The 20,363-nt window shown below is 47.2% G+C and overlaps 1 protein-coding gene across 7 annotated transcripts; it reads left to right on the forward strand.

Annotated features, from left to right (window-relative positions):
* The first annotated feature begins 235 nt into the window (after positions 1 to 235).
* Positions 236 to 20,267, forward strand: abca5 (ATP-binding cassette, sub-family A (ABC1), member 5). Of its 7 annotated transcripts, XM_086064085.1 has the most exons (38): positions 241 to 564; positions 1,105 to 1,253; positions 2,259 to 2,445; positions 2,527 to 2,700; positions 2,784 to 2,881; positions 3,386 to 3,612; positions 3,685 to 3,826; positions 4,858 to 5,046; positions 5,241 to 5,388; positions 5,508 to 5,685; positions 5,919 to 5,977; positions 6,948 to 7,234; positions 8,096 to 8,215; positions 8,284 to 8,422; positions 8,501 to 8,591; positions 8,660 to 8,799; positions 8,894 to 9,013; positions 9,698 to 9,908; positions 10,050 to 10,216; positions 10,279 to 10,406; positions 10,909 to 11,046; positions 11,307 to 11,420; positions 11,516 to 11,671; positions 12,585 to 12,698; positions 12,909 to 13,046; positions 13,137 to 13,208; positions 13,526 to 13,617; positions 13,774 to 13,909; positions 14,901 to 15,018; positions 15,380 to 15,471; positions 16,153 to 16,301; positions 16,550 to 16,625; positions 16,712 to 16,806; positions 17,630 to 17,749; positions 17,824 to 17,976; positions 18,251 to 18,330; positions 18,422 to 18,477; positions 19,073 to 20,267. In XM_086064085.1, the coding sequence occupies exons 2-38, from the start codon at positions 1,140 to 1,142 to the stop codon at positions 19,226 to 19,228; spliced, it is 4,974 nt and encodes a 1,657-aa protein (XP_085920211.1). In that variant the 5' UTR covers positions 241 to 564; positions 1,105 to 1,139; the 3' UTR covers positions 19,229 to 20,267. The 7 variants fall into 7 exon arrangements, with proteins under 7 accessions (XP_085920206.1, XP_085920205.1, XP_085920209.1 ...); XM_086064083.1 differs by having other exon boundaries at positions 238 to 564; positions 2,259 to 2,700; positions 12,828 to 13,046; XM_086064084.1 differs by having other exon boundaries at positions 240 to 564; positions 2,259 to 2,700.
* Positions 20,268 to 20,363: the final 96 nt, after the last annotated feature.

Consider the following 20,363-nt stretch of genomic DNA (forward strand, 5'->3'; position numbering starts at 1 on the left):
CCAATGCAGCATCACGCCAAGAACGGACAGCTGTGATTATTGAATGCAACAAAAGGAAATAAAGCTGGTTTCAACACATTTGCAGCGCATTTATGGCTGTGTGAGGTTTAAGGACTTTTTATTTTATGTCACTACGGCCTGTTAATTTGCGTCTTTTGTTTTTGTTTTATGTCACGTTTATGACGTCAAAACTTGAGCTTTGCCAATCATACAAAACAGCTCTGCTTGGTTGACGTCGTGGGAATTAGAAAAGACCAAACTTTTTGGATTCAACTCGGAATACATCGACGACCCTGTGAGGGTTCAAGCGAAACACTGGATGATTTTTGTTCCACGTTAAATTTCGTGTTTCTTTCCCGTAATGTCACGTTTCGGACGTAGCTTGAGACGATTGGCGGCAGCCTGTGTCAATCATACCAAGAGCAGCTCTGATTGGTTGACGTCGCATTTTTGGGACGTGCACTTTGACAACAGGAAGTGAGTGACGAACGCTACGTGAGACAAATAAAAAACAAAGATCCCCTCGCAAAGGCTATAAATGTCTTAATAATCTTGATGTGCTACGTGAGTAGGTCAAATGTATTCCTTTTTTTCTTTTGTCGCGAAGATTTCGATGGTGTATCAGACGTTTGCTAGCTTGATTGTTGTTTTAGCTCAGTGGTAGCAAAAGAAACATTGATGACATTATTATTATTATTATTATTCTTACTATTATTACAGAAATTAATCTGCTGATAAAGCCAAGAGGGCAGTTTGCACAGTAGCTGCTTGGCGGGCCTAACGTTTGTTTATCTTGCTATGATTATAATATATAGTTCGAGTGAAACCAGGCTTGGTGCTTGCTTTATCCAATTTCTTTTTAAAGAAGTGCGAGTGACCAAAAAACAGTGCGTGTTTGCTTACTGCTGGGTGAAAACATCAAAGGAATGAACTCGCATTCTTCTCTTGGTCTTTCTGTGCGTGCATTTATGCATTTGTGTGTGTTTGCATGGGGATGGATGTGTGTCTTGTGTGTCTTGCGTGTCTTGCGTGTCTTGCGTGTCTTGCGTGTCTTGTGTGTCTTGCGTGTCTTGTGTGTCTTGTGTGCTTTTGCACGTGTTCCAGGTGAGGCCAGCAGTTGGCAGACGAGCTGTGACGTCATGCACGCCAAGCACGCCGGAAGGAGCAGAGATGCTGCAGTGTGGCAGCAAACCCGAAGTCTCCTGTACAAGAACTTGCTCATCAAGTGGAGGACCAAACAGCAGAGCTTGCAGGTGTTTTCTTTTGCACCCCCGTCATTGAAGCCACGGCAGAATCGAGGTCATGACCTGCTGGTGTCGCTGTACAAAAACCATGTTCACTTCGCGCCTGTGAGTGACTTTTGAAGGGAATTGAAGTGCAGAAGCCGCGTTTGTGAAGGCGAGTTGGGCTTGCAGAACTATGAGCTGAACAGAATCAAGTTTGAGTGGTTTGAATCGGTCGAAATCGGTAGTTAAAAATAATAATAAATAGGGACAGGCCAATTATCGACGTGGCCTTTTTACGAATCTGAAGGCCGATAAAGCTGGCATCTCGCTGAGCGGCGAATGCTTGCGAACGTAGCAAAAAAATAAGATGTTCACAGACACTTTTTACTTTTCGCAAAACCATTTTGAACATATTCAGACCGATCTTTTAAAACCTTTTACGAACCTTGACGGAAACCCCAAATTTGCATTTGCATGCATTTGTCGCTCAGTGAGACACTGGAAAGTTTTCATTTATGGATTGATTAAAATTTCCACTTTATACAAAAACTATGCTGATACACTAGGAACTCCCTACACTTTTATTTTTAAAAATAAAAACAATAAAATTCAATTATGTTGACATTTTGGAAACCATTATCTCCAGTAGAAAACTTTAGGGAACTATTTACTTGCTTAGTTTTTAACTCGGTGTAACACATGCTCATGAAAAATGTTCATGCTAATATTTTCTTTTTGACTGAAAATGAATATCGGCATGAAGTATCGGTTATCGGGTGTCATTGGCCACTAATAATCTGTATCAGCCAGGAAAAAACACGTATTGGTCTATCACTAATATTAAAAGTCCAACATTTCTGGATTGGCCGGCAAGCAGTTGAGGGCGTAGCCCGAAGCCAGCCGGGATAGGCGCCAGCACCCCCCGCGACCCTTGTGAGGACAAGCGGTTAAGAAAACGGATGGATGTATACATTTTGAGTGTTACTTGGAAGGGCCGCGTGACGACGTTGCGCTCTCCCGCCGCGCTTGCAGGAAGTGATCCTGCCGCTGCTGCTGCTGGCTCTGCTCATCGTCATCAGCATTCAAAATCCGCACGTGTCCTACCCCGGCGTGCCCACCGTGGAGCTGGATTCGTACTTCAACGCCTTCGCCGGCCTCGGCTACACGCCCGTCACCAACCTCACCAGCCGCATCATGGACGAGGTGGCCCGGGAGCTGCGTAAGGCGCGCACCCGCGTCGACAGCAACGCGCGCGGGCGGTCAGTGGGGGGCGCGTTGATGTTTTGCATGTCACCGGCAGACCTGCCGGACGGTTTGGAGATGTTCAGCAGCGAGGAGGAGCTGGAGAACGCCAGCGCGCACGAGCCGTCCAGCTTGGTGGGCGTGGTGTTCGCCGAGGCCACGCCCACCGCCTACAGCATCCGCTTCCCCTACAGCCAGCTGCCGCAGCCCAGCGACTTCACCGAGGCCGTCGGTAACGTCCGGGGCGGCGTTCGGGGCGGGGGCGGTCCCCACGCGGCCCCTCCCTCGCCATTCATCCGTCCTTTTGGTCCGCAGGCGACTGCGTGAGCGGCGAGGGCAACTGCCGAGCGGCAAACTACTGGCACTCGGGATTTGTCCGCCTCCAGTTGCTGATTGATGCCGCCATCATCCAGGTGAGGCGCGCCTGGCAAAAAACAAACTACAACAAAACAGCGTATGGAAGGAAAAATGCAAGTGCGTGTCTGCCGTTGAGAGGCTGCATCAAAGCCTTCTGTATGCTCTAGCATAAAAAACGTATAAATATGTCTTTGGGACACTTAAAATATAGAACGTTTTTATACGTTTTTGGCAGCAAATGAGTTAAGTAGAGTAGTAAGTAGTAGTGACATTAACCAGACGATTACTTTGATGCTCCTGTTAACTAACATCATGACTATGTTTTAAAAACACATATTTAACAGTCGGTTAGCTAATGACGGGTTTTTAACCGGCGGTTAGTGTAAAATAACCGAGAATTGACTTTTTTTTTTTTTAATTTATATAAATAAAGGGATCATAATGTTTTATCGTTAAGCAACAGAATAATGTCTAATTGACGTGATGGTGAGTTTCAGGTTTGGCCATCGAGCCGACGTGTTTTTCCGGCGTTGCGACTCCGCGTTTGCGTTTGTGTCCAGCTGCAGACCAAACGTCCGGCGTGGAGCGAGCTGGACGTGAAGGTGGTGATGATGGGTCGGCCCGGCGCGGCGGAGGAGCACAAGTTCCCGCACGCCCTCATCTCCGTCTACCTGGTGCTGGCCTTCACGCCCTTCGTCTCCTTCCTCATCATCAACGTGGCGGCCGAGAAGGAGCGGCGCATCAAGGACACCATGACCATGATGGGGCTTTATGACTCCGCCTTCTGGTAAGCCGCGGCGACCGCTCGCCCGCTCGCTCGCCAGCCGGCGCCGTTTCAAGCGTGTCGACTCGCCGGCAGGATGTCGTGGGGCCTCCTGTACGCCGTCCTGGTGAGCGCCATGTCCGTCCTGATGGCCGTCATCGCCACGTGCACGGCGCTCTTCCCCAACAGCAACTTCCTGCTCATCTTCCTCCTCATCTTCCTCTACGGGATCTCCTCTGTGAGTGGCGTCCAGCGGCATGAAATGCACTCAGTGGCGCTTTTGCAAATCAAACTTCAGTTCATTTATGGCCTAAAGATGGCAGCATAGCACTACTTTTATCAACAATTTACTTCGACATACGCAAAATGGCGTCAGTCGTACCTTTTGTCTAAAGGAACCTCCCCAACTCACTTTGATAAGACTTTCCTTTGCGTCAAGATGCAATCCGACAGCGGCAAAGCACTATTTTTGTTATGAAAAAAAATAATAATCAACTCATTTCACCGCTGCTCAACTTTTGTCTCTGAAATTGCTCAATTCACAATTCACATATTTTATATGTATAATATTTTTAGATTTCGATTCACAATTTTGATTAAAAAATGATTGATTAAAAAGAGAGGGAGAGTCCACATTTATTAGAGAGACACGTAAAAAAAGGTGTTCAAAAAAGACCTACAAATGTAGAAGAAGAAAAACCCACAAAACGATCACATGCAGTGAAGATCTCTGAAAAAAATATTTAAAAAAAAGGCAGAAACGAAAATGTTCAAAAATAAACCATAACATGTCCCAAAAAGGAAGAAGAGAGCAGAATATGTGCCTAAAATGTCAGAAATTGGACAGAAAGGTGTGACAAACAAAAGTATATTAAAAAAATCATCCAAAAACAAGAGGAGAGGTCGAAGAAAATGAATCTGTACGTGTTAAACGTTGCATATTTTGTGACCTCACGACACAAAACGCAATCTTGCAATCTTTTGCGTCTCCAGACAGATTTTGTGTTCTGGCTCTCAAGACAGGAATGTTGGCTGAACCCTGGTCTAAAGGAACCTCCTTGACTTTCCTTGGCACCAAATAGTGGCGCGGCACTCCTTTTGTCCAAACGGAATGCGTCGGCTCACTTGAAAATCGTTGCTTGCCACCAAAAGGTCACAAGATGGCCTCCATGTAAACCTTTGGCAATTTTCCTGAAATACGCATTTGGGGTTGCCGTCCACCTTAACGAACCCATGTGAAGGCGTGCGTGCGTGCGTGCGTGCGTGCAGATCTTCTACTCGTTCCTGATGACGCCGTTATTCAAGAAGCCCAAGTTTGCCAGCACGGTGGGCTCCATGCTGACGGTGGTCTTCGGCTGCCTGTCGCTCTTCACCATCCTGATGGAGGATTTCCCGCAGCCGCTGGTCTGGATCCTCTGCCTGCTGTCGCCCGCCGCCTTCTCCATCGGCATTGCGCAGGTGACGCCGCACAACATTTGCTGCTGTGACCAAACGTTCCGATTCATATGAACGTGCACTACTAAACTGACCGCCAGAGGGCGCTCGAAACTGCACAAGTGGGATCCAAGCATTTTCAATCATGCGAGCTGTTGCTGATACGGCGCCGACCCGAGTCGCCGCGCACGTTTGATGTGTGATTGGCGCGATGTCAGGTGGTGCACCTGGAGGCTCGAGGCGACGGCGCCGTCTTCTCCTCGCTGTCCAGCGGGCCGCATCCGCTGTCTGCGCCGCTGCTCATGCTGGTTTTGGACTGCATCCTGTACCTGCTGCTGGCCGTCTACTTGGACCAGGTGCTGCCAGGTGAGCGCTCGCCTTTTCGGGATCAAACTCTTGATCCGACGGACGCGGTCGGCTGATCTCACGAGACTAAAACGCCGCATGGCTGCCGCCCCCCCCATTTTCCGTGGATCGTGCCGCAGGCGAGTTCGGGAAGAGGAGGTCCTTGCTGTACTTCCTCAAGCCGTCCTATTGGTCCAAGCGCAGCAAGCGCTATGTGGAAGTGAGCTCGCTGTACGACGCCGAGGTCAACGGCGCTCCCGGCGGAAGCCAGTCGGAAGAGCCCGTCTCGCCCGAGTTCCGAGGCAGGGAGGCCATCCGGTAAGTCTGCGTCCGTCCTGGGGGCGAGCGGCGGGAGGCCCAATCGCTTTTCTCACCTTTGGACGCTTGGATCACTTCTTTTGCCAGGATGACATTTTTGGTTTGTCTCAAAATCAAATTTCTTTCAGTGGAAGCAAAACAGGACACGAATCAAAGCAAGTGTTGACTTTTCTTTCTCTTGCGTGTGTGTGTGTGTGCGCGCGTGTGCGTGCGTGCGTGTTGCTCTCTGGCAGCATCACCAACATCAGCAAAGTGTACCATGACAAGGACAACAACGTTGAGGCACTCCGAGGTGCGTTACACTTTCACAAAGCATCAAAAACGACCAATATTACGTTGGTGGAATATCAATGAACTCATTTGCTCCCCAAAACGTATAAATACGTTCAATTTGAAATGTTTTAAGTGTCCCAAAGACGTATTTATACGGTTTCTGTGGGTTTTTTTGTATGCTAAAGCATACAAAAGGCTTTGATGCACGGTTGAAGAAATGGTTGTTATTACACAAACGGCCAGCAGGTGGCAGCAGAGCAAAAGAGATCAACCAGGGCCATGTTGGAAAAAAAGCTCTTTTACTCACCATTTCTAAATAAATTTGTGAATAATGATGAAACTTTATTCTATATGCTAATTGCTGCTAAACGGAAACGGATATTAATGTACTTTTTTTTCCTGATGAAAGAAGAGACTCTCATCTTTCTCTTGGTAGGTTTTGATAGCAATCAAACACAATATTTTGTGGGCCTTGCAAAATCAGTCCAAATCCAGTAAAACCGCCAGGAGCGAAGGGGGTTGCTTCAGTCAAAATGGCTGCGAGTGAATGAGTTAAGAAGCAGAATCCAGGGGGCGGCCATTTTGCCGCTTGCTGTCGACTGAAAACGACATCACAGTTTGCAAACGTCACATGACCAAACCCAGAAAAGAAAGTGAGCCGCGATCGGTCGGTACAGCAGGTGGCAAAATGGCCGCCCACTGCATGATGCCTCTTAATTCATATTCCACAAGCGTAATATTCACCCGAATGCTGTCCTTGCACAAGTCGGGTCGCATAGAACATACAAAAGGTTTGACTTTTCCTGCAATTAACATTTAAAAGGCGAAAATGAAAAAAATGAAGGCCAGCTGACAAACTCGAAGCCATTTTTTTTCTTCTCGATTTTCCCACTGGTTAATTCGACCCGCAAGATGGCAGGAATTCAAATCATGACAAAACGCGTTGTCCCAATCGTTGTGATGTGAAATTGTGAGCTTCCCGTGCGCAGGTCTGACCTTGGACATTTACGAGGGCCAGATCACGGCCCTGCTGGGCCACAGCGGCTCGGGGAAGTCCACCCTGATGAACATCCTGTGCGGCATCTGCCCGCCCAGCGCCGGCCGGGCCGCCATTTACGGCTCGCCGGTGAGCGAGATCGCCGACGGGCCTGAGATGAAGCGGCTGGTCGGCGTCTGCCCGCAGTTCAACATCCTCTTTGACGTCCTCACCGTGGAGGAGCACCTCAGGATCTTCGCCGCCATTAAAGGGATCCCGCCGGCCGACGTGGACGCTGAGGTAATGGCGACACCTTTGTTTGTCAGCTGCAGTCAACCGACAACATTTCGATTTTTTTTACTCGCGAGGAGAACGGACGGAGAAGTGCTCAGTTACAACCTCCTACCAATCCAAGGCACTCTTAAATCTCTCGTAACGTGGAATTTTTTTTTACGACACATACGCAAAAATGAGCCAAAGTTTGGCTCACTATTGGAAGTGTGATATCAAGTTTTTTCTGAATTATTATTTTTTTTAATGTTCAGTGGCATCAGACCAATCCATACATATATAGTTTTTATTTATTTGTTTTTGATGCCGTCTATGGACAATAAAAGCAATATTGTCCAAAGAGCACATCACATTCATCACATTGCTGCGTCCGCACACGCTCACGGGCCTGAGCTCTCGATCACAACCGTGCCTTCTTGTTTTGGTACGAGAATGGGGGCAATAGGAAGCACATAAGTCAGCCCAACCAAAAATGATAGTTAGCTCTCTAGTGCCATCTGGTGTATAATGGCTTTTATGACTCTAAAGCCCCCCCCCCCCCCCCCCCCCCAACAGGTGTACAGTGCATCAAAAAACATGAAAAATTATGATTTATAATGGGGGTCCAAATTTGGACATTTTTCCTCATGTGTACTATAAAAATTTGTTTCCCACATATAATAATGAGAAAAATAATTTAGAAATTTTGGACTGCCATTTTGAAGCTCAACATGTTTTGGACAATCGGGTGCAATTTCAGCTCAGTCAGTGATTATTTTTTTTTTTCATATGCTTTATATTTGATATGAATTTGAACAAAAGGCAAACATGTGACATTTTCCTCCCGAGGCTCGATTGCTCACGAATGTGTTGTCGTCCGTCCTGGGGAAGGTTTCCAAAGTGCTGCAGGATCTGGACTTGGACAAGATCATGACGGCGCAGGCCAAGAATCTGAGTGGCGGCCAGAAGAGGAAGCTGTCAGTGGGCATCGCCATCCTGGGGGACCCCAAGGTACGGCGGCGTGCCAGCGCCGCACGCGTGTCACGTGCGCGGAGGTGACGCGTGCGCGCGTTTTGCAGATCCTGCTGCTGGACGAACCCACGGCCGGCATGGATCCGTGCTCCCGACATCAGGTGTGGTCTCTCCTGAAGAGTCGCAGGGCCGGCCGAGCGCTCGTGCTCAGCACGCACTACATGGACGAGGCCGACATCCTCGCCGGTGCGCACGCACGCACGCACGCACGTCACGCCGCGCGTCGAGAACTGAGAGTTTCAAACGGCCTCTGCGTGTGTGCAGATCGCAAAGCGGTGATCTCGCAGGGCCGTCTGAAATGCGTGGGCTCGTCCTTGTACCTGAAGACCAAGTGCGGCGTGGGATATCATCTCAGGTACTTTGCGCTCGCGTCGCCTCCCGCTCGCCGCTCGCCGTTTCAAGCCGCTCGCCCCCTCCCGGCAGGATGTCCATCGGCGAGCGCTGCGATGCCGAGCAGATTTCCTCGCTGGTCCAGCAGCACCTGCCCAAAGCCAGGCTGACTCGCCGGCAGGAGGCGGAGCTAAACTTCACGCTGCCTTTCGAGAGCATGCACGCCTTTGCAGGTACGCCCGGATGGCGGCCGGCAAAGTGCTACTTTCCTATTTGACAGGTCTACGGCCTGGCACTGGATGTTTTTCCGCGTGTTTGTCTGGGCAGGTTTGTTCTCGGAGCTGGACTCTCGATCCGACCTGGGCCTGGTCAACTACGGCGTTTCCATGACGACGCTGGAGGACGTCTTTCTGCGTCTGGAGGAGGACGCCGAAGTGGACCAAGCGGGTGAGAGCGCCGTCAAAGCCGCGACATCCGCGACAGCCCAAAAACAAAATGGCTGATTTGAATCCATTTTGTTTTCCATCCTTCATAAAAAAAGAGAAAGCTAATGAGCATCACGTTTTCCAAAACAAGTTTTTTTCTGGATACGGGCTCCCGGGGACCCAACTTGAGCACCCCTGTGCTCGAGCATACAGAAGGCGTTGACGCAGCCTCTGAACTGAAGAGAATGCTTGAAGCAGTGGTAGTTATTACATAACTGACCAGCAGGTGGCAGCAGAGTATAAGAGATCAACCAGGGCCATGTTGCAAAAAGCCGTTTCCACCCACAATTTTCAACAGATTTGTGAATATTGATGAAACTTAGCTATATTCTAATGCTAATTGCTGTAAAACGGAAACAGATACAAATATACTTTTTTTTTCTTGATGAAAGAAGAGACTTCCATCTTTCTTTTGGTCGGTTCCATGTTTTTATAGCAGTAGAACAGAATATTCTGTGGGCATTGCAAAATCAGTCCAAATTCAGTCAAACAGCCGGGAGTGAAGGGGGTTGCTTCAGTGAAAATGGCTGAGAGTGAATGAGTGAATATTTTCTTCCCGACGGAGCATCCGTAGACCGTTTGCATCGGGACCCTCCCATTAGTTTCCAATGAGTCCAACTGTTGTTGTCCTGTCGCTGGCTGGCAGAAGATTTCAGCGTTTTCAACCGCGAGGTGGAGCGTGACGGCGCGGCGGCGGCGGGCGGCGACGACGGCGACGAGACGGACCGGCGGCTGCTGATGTTCTGGGACAAGTCGGAATTGGCGAGAGGCGGCGCCTTGTGGCGCCAGCAGTTGAGTTCGGTGGCGCGGCTCCACGCGCTCAACTTGTGGCGGGAGAGGAAGGCCTTCGTTTACATGTGAGTCCGCGCGCGCTAGCAAGACGCGCTAGCAAGACGCGCTGCCCAGCCGCTCGCATTTCTTCTCGCTACGACGACATTGACGCCGCCAGTATTCATCACGAGCACAAAGCTAAGGAGGGCGTGCCGGTTGTCCGGCAGTCTGTGTCTGGTGCTGGTGTTCGTGGTGGCCATGCTGGTTCTGTCGCTGTCGGTCGGGAGCATCCTGACGCACGCGCCGATGCGCCAGTTCCAGCCCGTCTACCTCCTGGGCAGGGACCAGCCCCCCCGCAGATACGCCAGCCGGCTCCTGGTTTGCAACTCCACAGGTGAGCCCTCGCAAAGTGCCGGCGAAGATTTGCGCTGGCTCAATATTTATTTATATATTCAGGGACGGACATTTCGGACTTGATCCGCAACCTGGAAGCGCAGGACATCGCGGTGGAAGTGAGGAAGGTCAGCGACTACATGGCGGCGGCGCCGCACAGCGCCGCCATCAACGTGACGGGATCCAGCAAGGTCACCAGAGGATATTGTTATTTCTCGCACGTTTTGGTCTTGCTTTCAACATGTTGCAAAAATGTTCTGCATCGGCGCTACTATTTTTCTCATTCCATAAATTCCCGGTTTTCCCAAAATGTCACCCCCAAATTTTTTTCAAAAATTTCAGTACAGACGAAAAATTCTGATAATCTTTTTTGTTTTTCTCGCGACTGCATTTTTAAAAATGCAAAAATGAAGATCATTTTTTCAAACCTTCATGTGTTTTCCCAGCAGCAAAATCCCTCATCAATTTTTTTCCCTCAACCGATTTGAACATGTTCCATCGATTCCAGGCCGTCATTTTTATTTCATTCAATATCGTTGCGCAATTTTTGCCTGTCAAAAAAGCCTTGACATCAAATTGCGTTCTCTGGTGAAAAACGCTTCTGCCGGCTGTTTAGTGTCTAATTGGGCGTCGGCCGTTGCGTTGCTCGCCGCTGGTTTGCGCTCGCCTGACTTGAGCGTCGTCGCGCTGCAGGGCTTCAGGTTCAACGTGGCCTTCAACAGCACCACGGTCCACTCCTTGCCCATGACCGTCAACATCCTCAGCAACGCTCTGCTCCGAGGTCGCAACAGCAGCGCACGCATCCAAACTTGGACCAAACCCTTCAACTACGTGAGTTATTTTGCATGTTGAGGTCTTTTTCCTTAAATTTGGTTTTTATTTCCTGAAGTCCAAATGAAGTCCAAATGAAGTCCAGGGATCCTTATTTGATTGGTGGGAAAAAAGAAAAGTTGCAGGATTGTCCGTTTCGCATTTCGGCCGCCTCTCTCCTGTGCTCCAAGTAGTAGAGTGCCTCGTGGTCTGGCTAATCGGCGGCCGCTTGGCAAACATCCGTTGGGGACGTTATTGTCTTGTTTGCGTCCGTCCCTCAGAAAATCCCGTACGCTACGGCGTACATGCTGGGCTTCATCGAGTCGGTGCTGCTGGGGATGCTGGTGGCCGGCATGCCCGCCTACTTCGCCATGGAGCACCTGCGAGACCGCGAGGTGAGCGCCGAGCGCAGTTTTACATCCGCGACGCTTCCAAAATCGCTTGCTCTGAATGTGTTTTTTTTTTTATTTCCGGCCGTTCGTCTCCGCAGCTGAAGTGCCGCTCGACCCTGCGCGTGTCCGGCCTGCTCCCGTCGGCGTACTGGTGCGGCCGGGCGCTGGTGGACGTGTCCTTCTGCTACCTGACGTTGTTGTGCATGAGCGTCGTCCTCTTCTCCTTCCAGCCTGCCAGCCACCTCGGCGCCGTGGTCCGTGCCGCCTTTGCGCGCCACATTCGCACCTACGTGCCGCTTTCCCGCTTTCTCGCTTTTATTTTCTGATCTGCTGATAATGTTGAGGACGCTTTTTCCAAATGCACCGCGAGGTGAAGCGCGCTTGCCGTTTATTGTCTTTCTTGTCAAAACAAAAGCATATCAAACATTCTAATCTTGAAAGCGGAACGCAAGTTATTGAGCGCGCTTCTCCAAACGTTCGACATTTTGATAGCATAAAGCATTTTGGGGGCAAATCCTTTTTCTTTTTTCATGTTATTGAGTTTTTAATCACAAAACTTATTTTGTGAAAAATAATTAGACAAACTTAAAATATGTCTTTTGTGTGTGTTCAGACTTCCATAATAAACCGATTCTGACTGTTTGGGAGAAAAATGTCAAAGAGACTCAAACGATGCCGATACTCCAAATAATTCAAGAAGAGCTTCAAATGTACTTGAGTGCAGCTTTTTTAGGCATTTTTGGCAAAAATGGCAGGAATGATAAAGAGGTTAAAAACATTAGTATTCTGTTGTGATAAAATAATCATGAATTCACAATTAATAAAAACATCAAATGTAGATAAGTCCAAATTTAGTTTTATTTCTTATCTCGCATTTGTCTTTCTTTTTTCTTTTAAGAATAATGTTCTTGCTGTAACCCGAGCCCTTTTTGAATTCTGACACCTGAATCCGATCCATAAAAAAAACATACACAATTGCAAATTAAAGCAAAATCTGCTTGTTCGATGTGTTAATTTTTTTTATCATTCTGAGTTACTGAGAACTAATTCCTAAATGTATTTCAAAAATGTTTTCACCAACACAGAAAGTGTCCTAACGTCTGGAATATTAATGTTTGTCAATGGTTTTAAGAATGACCCGTGGTGACCTCTGCGTCCGTCTCTCAGGTGGGCTGCGCCGTCGGCTTCGCTCCGGCCGTCGTCCTCTTCACGTACGTCTGCTCTTTCGCCTTCTCTCGAGTCCAAAGCAACAGAGACTTCTTCTCCGTCATCTGCATGATGGTGAGCGACGTCTGCCGGCCGGGGCGCTTTGCTCATCAGGGTCCGGACCACTTGCTGTAGTTGTCGCGGCATCAACGTCTTTCACCAATGTGCTTTTTGTTTTGTTTTTTTAATTCTTTTTAATGTAAGAAAATGAGGAAGGGGGAGGGCCCAATGTTTTTCCCCGCGCCACTTCATGTCTCGTCATTGACGTCCTTGGCAACACGGCAGGTGTGCGTGGTGTCGGCCTCGCTGGTTCACCTTCCTCTGGTGAGCAACAACCAGAAGGTGTCGCAGTGGCTGCACGACGCCCTGTGCATCTTCAACCCGCTCTACCCGCTCATGGGCTGCCTCAACTGCATCATCAAGGTACCCGCAGCCGCACGCGAGCGGCGGTTCGAGTTCGTATAAGCAACAGCGCGCTTGATTTCTTTTGTTTTTCTTTGCTTTTCTGGCCAGGCCGACTTCCTCCCAGCTAACAAGTACGACCAGGATTCCGTGCGGAACAGTCTGCTGGTCTCGGTTTTTGCTGTAAGTCAACAAATCCGCTACCGAAATCTTCATCGTCATCATCATCATCATCATCCAAAGCGCCACATTCCAAAGGAAAAAGAAACCAGTGCGCGCGCGCGTGTTCGACATGTCGGAGGGTTCATTTGAATAAGAAATGATTTGCTCATTATCAAGGTTTTTTCTTCTGATATTTCTATTTTGAGGCGTCGTAAAAAAGAAAGAAAGTTCTCCGCAAATGTGCTGATGTCGCACGTTTGTCATTTCCGTGTTTTTGCGCGCTGAAAGTGGAAATGACGCCGCCGCCGCCGCGGTTTTGTTTGTTTGCGTGCGCTCAGCCGTACCTGCAATGTCCGCTGCTGATGTTTGCGCTGCGCTGGCTGGAGCGCCGTCACGGCGGCAGGACGGTCAGGACGGATCGCTTGTGCAGGTCAGTGGCGCCACTTTGGCAAAGACGTCCTGGTTTTGTTGTCTTCGTTGTCCCGTGCATATTTCAAATCAATCAATTGACCTCACGCTTAATGCGAAGACATTTGGAACGCATTGCAAACCTTTTTCAAGTCAACTTTGGTGTCCGCCGTGTTAGGTTGTCACCGGCGACGAGGCCCAAAGTGGAGCGCAACCCGGACGAGGGCCCGGACCAGGACCGGGACGAGGATGAGGACGTGCAGACGGAGAAGGCAAAGGTCAAGGAGGCGCTCGGCTGCCAGTCCTGCGACGAGGTCAACAAACTATTGCAATGGCAAAATCTTCCACCAAATCACTCAATTTTGTTGTCCTTGGCTTTGAGATGTATTTTGATTCATTTTTTACTTTGTGCTTCTTCTTTTTTTTTTCATTTACCTTCAAGTGTCACATTTTCAGTTTGCATTTATGTACACTACGCTCAATACATACATTTAATTGATTTGATTTCTGAACATCTGTTAGCTTCATGCTAACATAGAAAAGGCTAAATGTAAATGATCCAACACGCAAAGACCAGAACATCAGAAAAAGTCGCTACATTTGTGGCTTTTGACAAGAAACTTCTTCGGAAAGTGGTCAAGTTGGCAACTCTGACGTCCTGCTCTGCTTCTTCTTGTCTTCATTTTTGCCGCCTTCAATTTCTGTTTGAGCTCAGTGCTGCCAGACATGTTGTGGCACAATGCGGTACGACACCAATGGCGCTCCAGACTCAAAAGTAGGACCTGATTTGGCTGAATAATTCATTTACAACATATATAATGAATCAAATCCTTTTTCTTTTCTTTTTTTTGTCCCTTAGTGCTTACTGTAGAACAATCAAGAGATGAATGACAGGCAAAACAATTGCCCGTTTGACAAGACTTGCTGTGTCCTGATGTCCACGCTTGCCCCCCCCCCCCCATTTTTTTTCATACTTGCGTTGCATCCGCTTGAGTCAACGTCGATGTTTACTACTTTTCAGAGTGCATTGTGGGTCATTTTGAGTGCATTTTTGCTCCCTGGACATTCGGACGCCACTACAAAATGGCGTGACCGCTCAGGAGCACAAATAGGGAGCAGGGTGCACATTCAAACACAGCCTTTGTCCTTTGGGTTCAAAATTATTATTGTTTTCATTATCTTTGTCTAAATGTGTGGAAAAAAACAATTGACAATAATCAGCCCATTTTCAAACGGAAATTCCTGCTGCCGAATTTGCCGGCGTGCCGCTTGAGCTCCAACGTTGTTGTTTTTTGTTCCCCGCAGAAGCCGCTGCTGGTTGCCAGCAACCTGAGGAAGAAGTACAAAAGTCGCAGGGACGGTTTGGCTCTCAACAAGAGTGGCAAAGTGGCCACCAAGAACGTCTCCTTCTGCGTTCGCAAAGGTCGGTTGCAGTGAAAAGTCCAAATGATGAGCATGAATGTCAACAACAAAAAAAGGAGATTCATGCTCACAAAATCAAACAAATGCGACATCCGACCAAAAGTTTCGCAATTACTTGCGGCAGCAATACTTCGATCAAAATCAATGAATGCAGCTCACTTGAACATTTCGGCAAAAACTGAATTTGTATTGCTTCGGTCTGAACACAAGGAGAAAATGAAAAGAGTCCTTTCCAACGATCTGTTGGTTTAAAGGTTTCTTTTCTTTTTGAAAGTGTAATTGTAACAAGATTTCAAGCTGACAGTCTTGACGATGCAAGTCGTCGTCGTCGTCGTCGTCGTCATGTTGCTCGTGTTTTCCAGGCGAAGTTCTGGGCCTGCTGGGCCCAAACGGATCCGGCAAAAGCACCATCATGCACATGCTGTGTGGCGAGACGGAGCCCACGGCGGGACAGGTGCGTGCGTGCGTGCGTGTGTGCGTGCGTGTTTTTTTAACATTGAATTGTCAAGGCAAAAAAAAAAAAAAGTCATATATCCTATGAAGATGTGCCATCTGAGTTTCAACTTAATGAGCTTTTTCTTTTCTTTTTTGCCCTGAATTTTTTGAAATATTAAATTAAATTTTTTATAAAAAAAATACATTTAGCATTTAGATTGTAAGAAATGTCAGTGTTGAATATTCAATTAGAATTTCTCAAATCTGTGACGTCTGAATTTGAATTAAATTGACTTAAAATTTTTCTGACGTATTTTTTTTCTACATGATTTTTTTTTTCAAATCATTTTAAATATGCCAAATTTTTCAATTGGGACATTTAAGTGGTGAAAAAAATTCAGTGTTGAAAATTCAAATGGAATATCTGAAAGTGTATCTAAGACTTTTGTGCATTTAATTGTAAATTTATTCTTCATCTTTTTTAGCATGCATTTGTAAAAATAAAAAAAAGTTAAAAAAAAATCTTTGACAATTGAGAATAAAATGAAAATTCCAAAATCCTTGAAATTTGACAATATTAGACGGCTTCAATTGAAAAGTGAACGTTTGAAAGCTTTCAATGTGGAAAAGTTGGAATACGATCAACCGGCGACGTTGTTGCGATGAGCCACTGCACAAGTCTGGTGTGAGGTGCGTTCAGGTGCTGATGGGCGAGCCGGGCGCGGAGCAGGTGGGCTACTGCCCGCAGGTCAACCCTCTGTGGCCCCGGATCACGCTGCGCGAGCACCTGGAGATTTACGCCGCCGTCAAGGGGCTGCGCGGACGCGACGTCCCCGGCATCATCCAGCGGTGGGTTCCGGACGCACTTTCCACGCTTTTCGCACTTCTGACTTGGACTTGACAAATGTCGTCGGTTCACGTTTGAAAATGTGCCATTTGCAAATGAATGGCACATTTTCAAACGAACAGACCGCGTTGATGACATTTGTCGTGCGCGATCGTTAACGGTCGTGGATGACGACATATTCAAATGTTTTGAGTCCAAGATGCCGATGAAGTGCAGAATGTTTTTTTTTTGTTTTTTTTGTTTTGTGCAGGGTGGTGAACGCTCTGGAGCTGAAGGAGCACGTGCACGAGCAGGCCAGGTCGTTGAGCGCCGGACTGAAGAGAAAAGTCAGTGGGTGGACAAAAGGCTGACTTTGACACGGACGGACGGACGGACGGACGGGCGGGTCCTGACCTTTTGCTCCTCTCGGCAGCTGTGCTTCGCACTGAGCATGATCGGGAACCCGGAGACCGTCCTGCTGGACGAGCCGTCGTCCGGGATGGACCCCAAGTCCAAACAGCGCGTCTGGTCCGATTGCACTTTACACACTGTCATATTTTTATTCCTTCATCAAATACACACAAATGACATTCTTCATTGTTCTCTGAGATCTTAATATGTATATTTTTGCAATTATTTGCATTAGAATTCTTTAACCAGTAATGTATTTTTTTAAATGGGAAAATGCGTATTATTATTATGCTCATTATTATTATTCTCATTGTTTTTGTTTTGATGTATAATTCATTTCTAATAATTAACCATTTTACATTTAAACTATTTAATATAATCCATAAGTGTTAAATGTCTTTGAAATATTTTAATAGTGAATTTATTTATTTATAAATTGTTTCTTATCAAAAAAATTTTTTTACTTTCTTAGACTGAAATAATTCTTCCTCATTTTTATATTTCTACAATATAAAAAATGTTAAACTACATATGCAAAGCAAATTTTTTATATTATTAGTGACAAAATTACTGACTCAAATTAATTTAACAGGTTTGAATCATTTCTTACTATTAAATGAATTAATTTGAATGTTAATTATTTATGATTATGATGATTTAACAATTTAGTTATTCAAATCAAAATATTATATACTATAAATGTAAAATAATTGATGTGATCAACCAAATAAAATCCATTTTCTTAATGTGAAATGAAAACAAAACTATGCTATTGAAATAATTTTCCAAAATAAAAGGGCGCCTTCTTTCTGTTTTGTCCATTTTTTGAGCAATTATGGAATTAAATGTATATATATGTATGTATATATGTTTATGTTTGTTGCTGTGATGAGCGAACGTGGAGCGGCGTGTGCGCTGCTGATGTTGCGTGTGCTCTTAGGAGGGCCATCCGCGCCGCCATGAGGGAGCGTCAGCGCGGCGCCGTGCTGACCACGCACTACATGGAGGAGGCGGAGGCCGTGTGCGACCGCGTGGCCATCCTGACGTCGGGCCGGCTCAGGCGCGTCTCGTCCCGTCTCGTCCCGTCTCGCCGTCCGAGCCGCCAGAGTTTCACGCGCCGTCTTGTTCCCGCAGGTGCCTGGGCTCCATCCAGCATCTGAAGGCCAAGTACGGCCGAGGCTACGGCCTGGAGATGAAACTCGGGGAAGACCTGACGGGGCTCCAGCAGGTGGCGCTGCTGCACAAGGAGATCGTCGCCATCTTCCCGCACGCCTCCAGGCAGGAGAGGTGAGGCGGATATTGAATTTGCTCGTGTGGAAATGCCAACATGGCGTCAACGTTTTGGACTGGCGAGGACGTTCGAACCTCGCAAGTACCTTTAAATGGATTGAAATACGGATTTGCTTGCGCCCGTGCAAAAAGCAAAGGAGAGGGAAAAAAAAGCCTCCCTAGTAGTATTAATGGTTGTAGTTCGAGTTGAAATGTTGAATCCAGAGCAGCCGGCAGCGACCCGACTCGAATTTGTGTTCGAGAAGACAAGACTGCTTGTTTGTTACGGCAGCTTTACCACGCTGATGGCGTACAAAATCCCCACGGAGGACGTCCGCTCTCTGGCCGCCGCCTTCTCGCAGCTGGAGCGCGGTCAGTTACGCGCGCGCACGCACGCACGCACGCAATGTGCCGCATGCTGTGATGTCATCAGCTGGATGTGATGTCGTGTTTGTTTGTGCAGTCAAGCAAACGTTCAAGATTGAGGAGTACAACTTCTCGCAGTCCACGCTGGAACAGGTGACACGCCCGCCCGCCCGCCTGCGCGCACTACACGAACGTCGGCCTCGTCTGTGTCAAATAGCGAAAGATCATTTCTGACTCCTGAAAATGTCAGACTTATGATCAAGAAAATTCTCAACAAGGTCATAACATCTATTGAGTTTATTTCCTAAAAAGTACTCGTACTCGAGTATTTCTTTCGGTTACAGTACTGCATAGAGATACAAAATAATGCGTTCTGTTAGGGCTGTGCAGTTAATTGAAATACAATTTCAAAATCAGCTTAATTAATGAATACTCATTTTTTAGGCGTTTAAATGTATACATTTGTTCCTTTTTAAATTTTTAAATAACTAGTACATTTTGTTTCATCCAAAAGGATTTTTTTTTTTTTTAATGTATTTTTGTTATTATATATTTATTTGTATTTTATTTATTATATTTGTTATTTTATTTGTATTTATCGTATCCCATGATGTGTTAGCATGAAGCTAACAGGGTTTGCTTGGGGAGCCGGGAATGAGTGAAGGATTGGTTGCGGATTTGCGGTGGACGTTTGAGTGACGCGCCCGACGAGCGTGACGCCCCACAATGTGTTGTGACGTGTCCGCAGGTCTTCCTGGAGTTCGCCAAGGAGCAGCAGAGCGAGGACGAGGAGGCGGGCTCGCTCAGCACCACCTTCCAGTGGCGCCGTCTGACAAACGACCAATCCCTCGCCGACCGCTCCCTTAGCGACAACCACGGCGACAGCGTCGTGCGACAGCTGTGACCTCCCACGCGCAAATACGCATCTTGAGCACCCCTTTCACGCTGACCACCAAAGCATTTGTGTCGTCAACGCATATCCGCCACGTTTGGGTGAAAGACAGAAGGTAAAATGCCGGCTCTACCGTTTCACACCGATAATGCGTCACTTTTGCCGACAAACAGCAGGAAAGGAGGTGTTTTTTTCTTTCAAAAGAATTGCAAACCGTCCAGGAGAAAAGCACCAAAGCAGCGTGTGTAAGACTTCTTGAGCCCCTTTCACACTGCCAAAAAACTACCCTTGAGTGATTGTTGCTGTCACGGCCACTATGGACGAAAACGTGGCGGTTGAATAATAATATGGTGACAGGACAGCGTGAAAGGGGCTTTTACTATTGGTAGGAAGCCATTTGAAAGGGAATGCAAGTTGTCCAGAGGCAGCGTGAAAGCTTTTTTGTTGATGTTCCCACAAATCCACAAGAAAATCCCCTTTCTTGGCGTTGTTTGAAAAAGGGCAGCGTCAGAGGGGCCTATTTCGTGTTGTTTTTTTTTTTTAATGTGAGCCGTCCAAGATGGAAGCATCGTCAACACGTGACGGCATGTCGGTAGCATGATCACCACACTGGACGCTTTCACAGCCACACGGACGGCGCGCGGGAGGCGCCAGCTGACGTCGTCCGTGTAGCACACGTTAGCCGGGACGCACGCCTCGGAAGAATTGATGGCTTATTTATTATTTATACCAAGGGTGGGCAAAGTATTTGGGAGGGGCGAGCGGGCAATGCTTGATGTGTTTTTGTCTCTTTCCCCTTGAATTGGTGAATTAAAATGTATTTATTCCATTTTGTTGATTTTGCCAAATTGGACTTGTACGGCACATCCCCTTTTTTTAACCCCCCAAAAAAGACATTTCAATTGATTGAAGCTTCAAATGGAATCTCTTTTTTTTTCCTTCTAACAACATAACATTTTTGCAATTGTCTCATTGGTTGTGGCAGTAGGCAAGTTGCACCCGGAACCGCTTGCCAGCTGATGGATGAATAAAATATTTGTAATAATCTGAATATGTGCTTTCAATTCTATGAACTAATTGCTTTCACCAAAGTCATTCTAATGCACTGAAATGTCCAAATTCTGGTCAAATGTACTTCTCAAATTTG

Source organism: Leptonotus elevatus, chromosome 20 (assembly GCF_054856555.1).
Source record: "Leptonotus elevatus isolate MCC_2025b chromosome 20, RoL_Lele_1.0, whole genome shotgun sequence".
Lineage (NCBI taxonomy): Eukaryota > Metazoa > Chordata > Actinopteri > Syngnathiformes > Syngnathidae > Leptonotus > Leptonotus elevatus.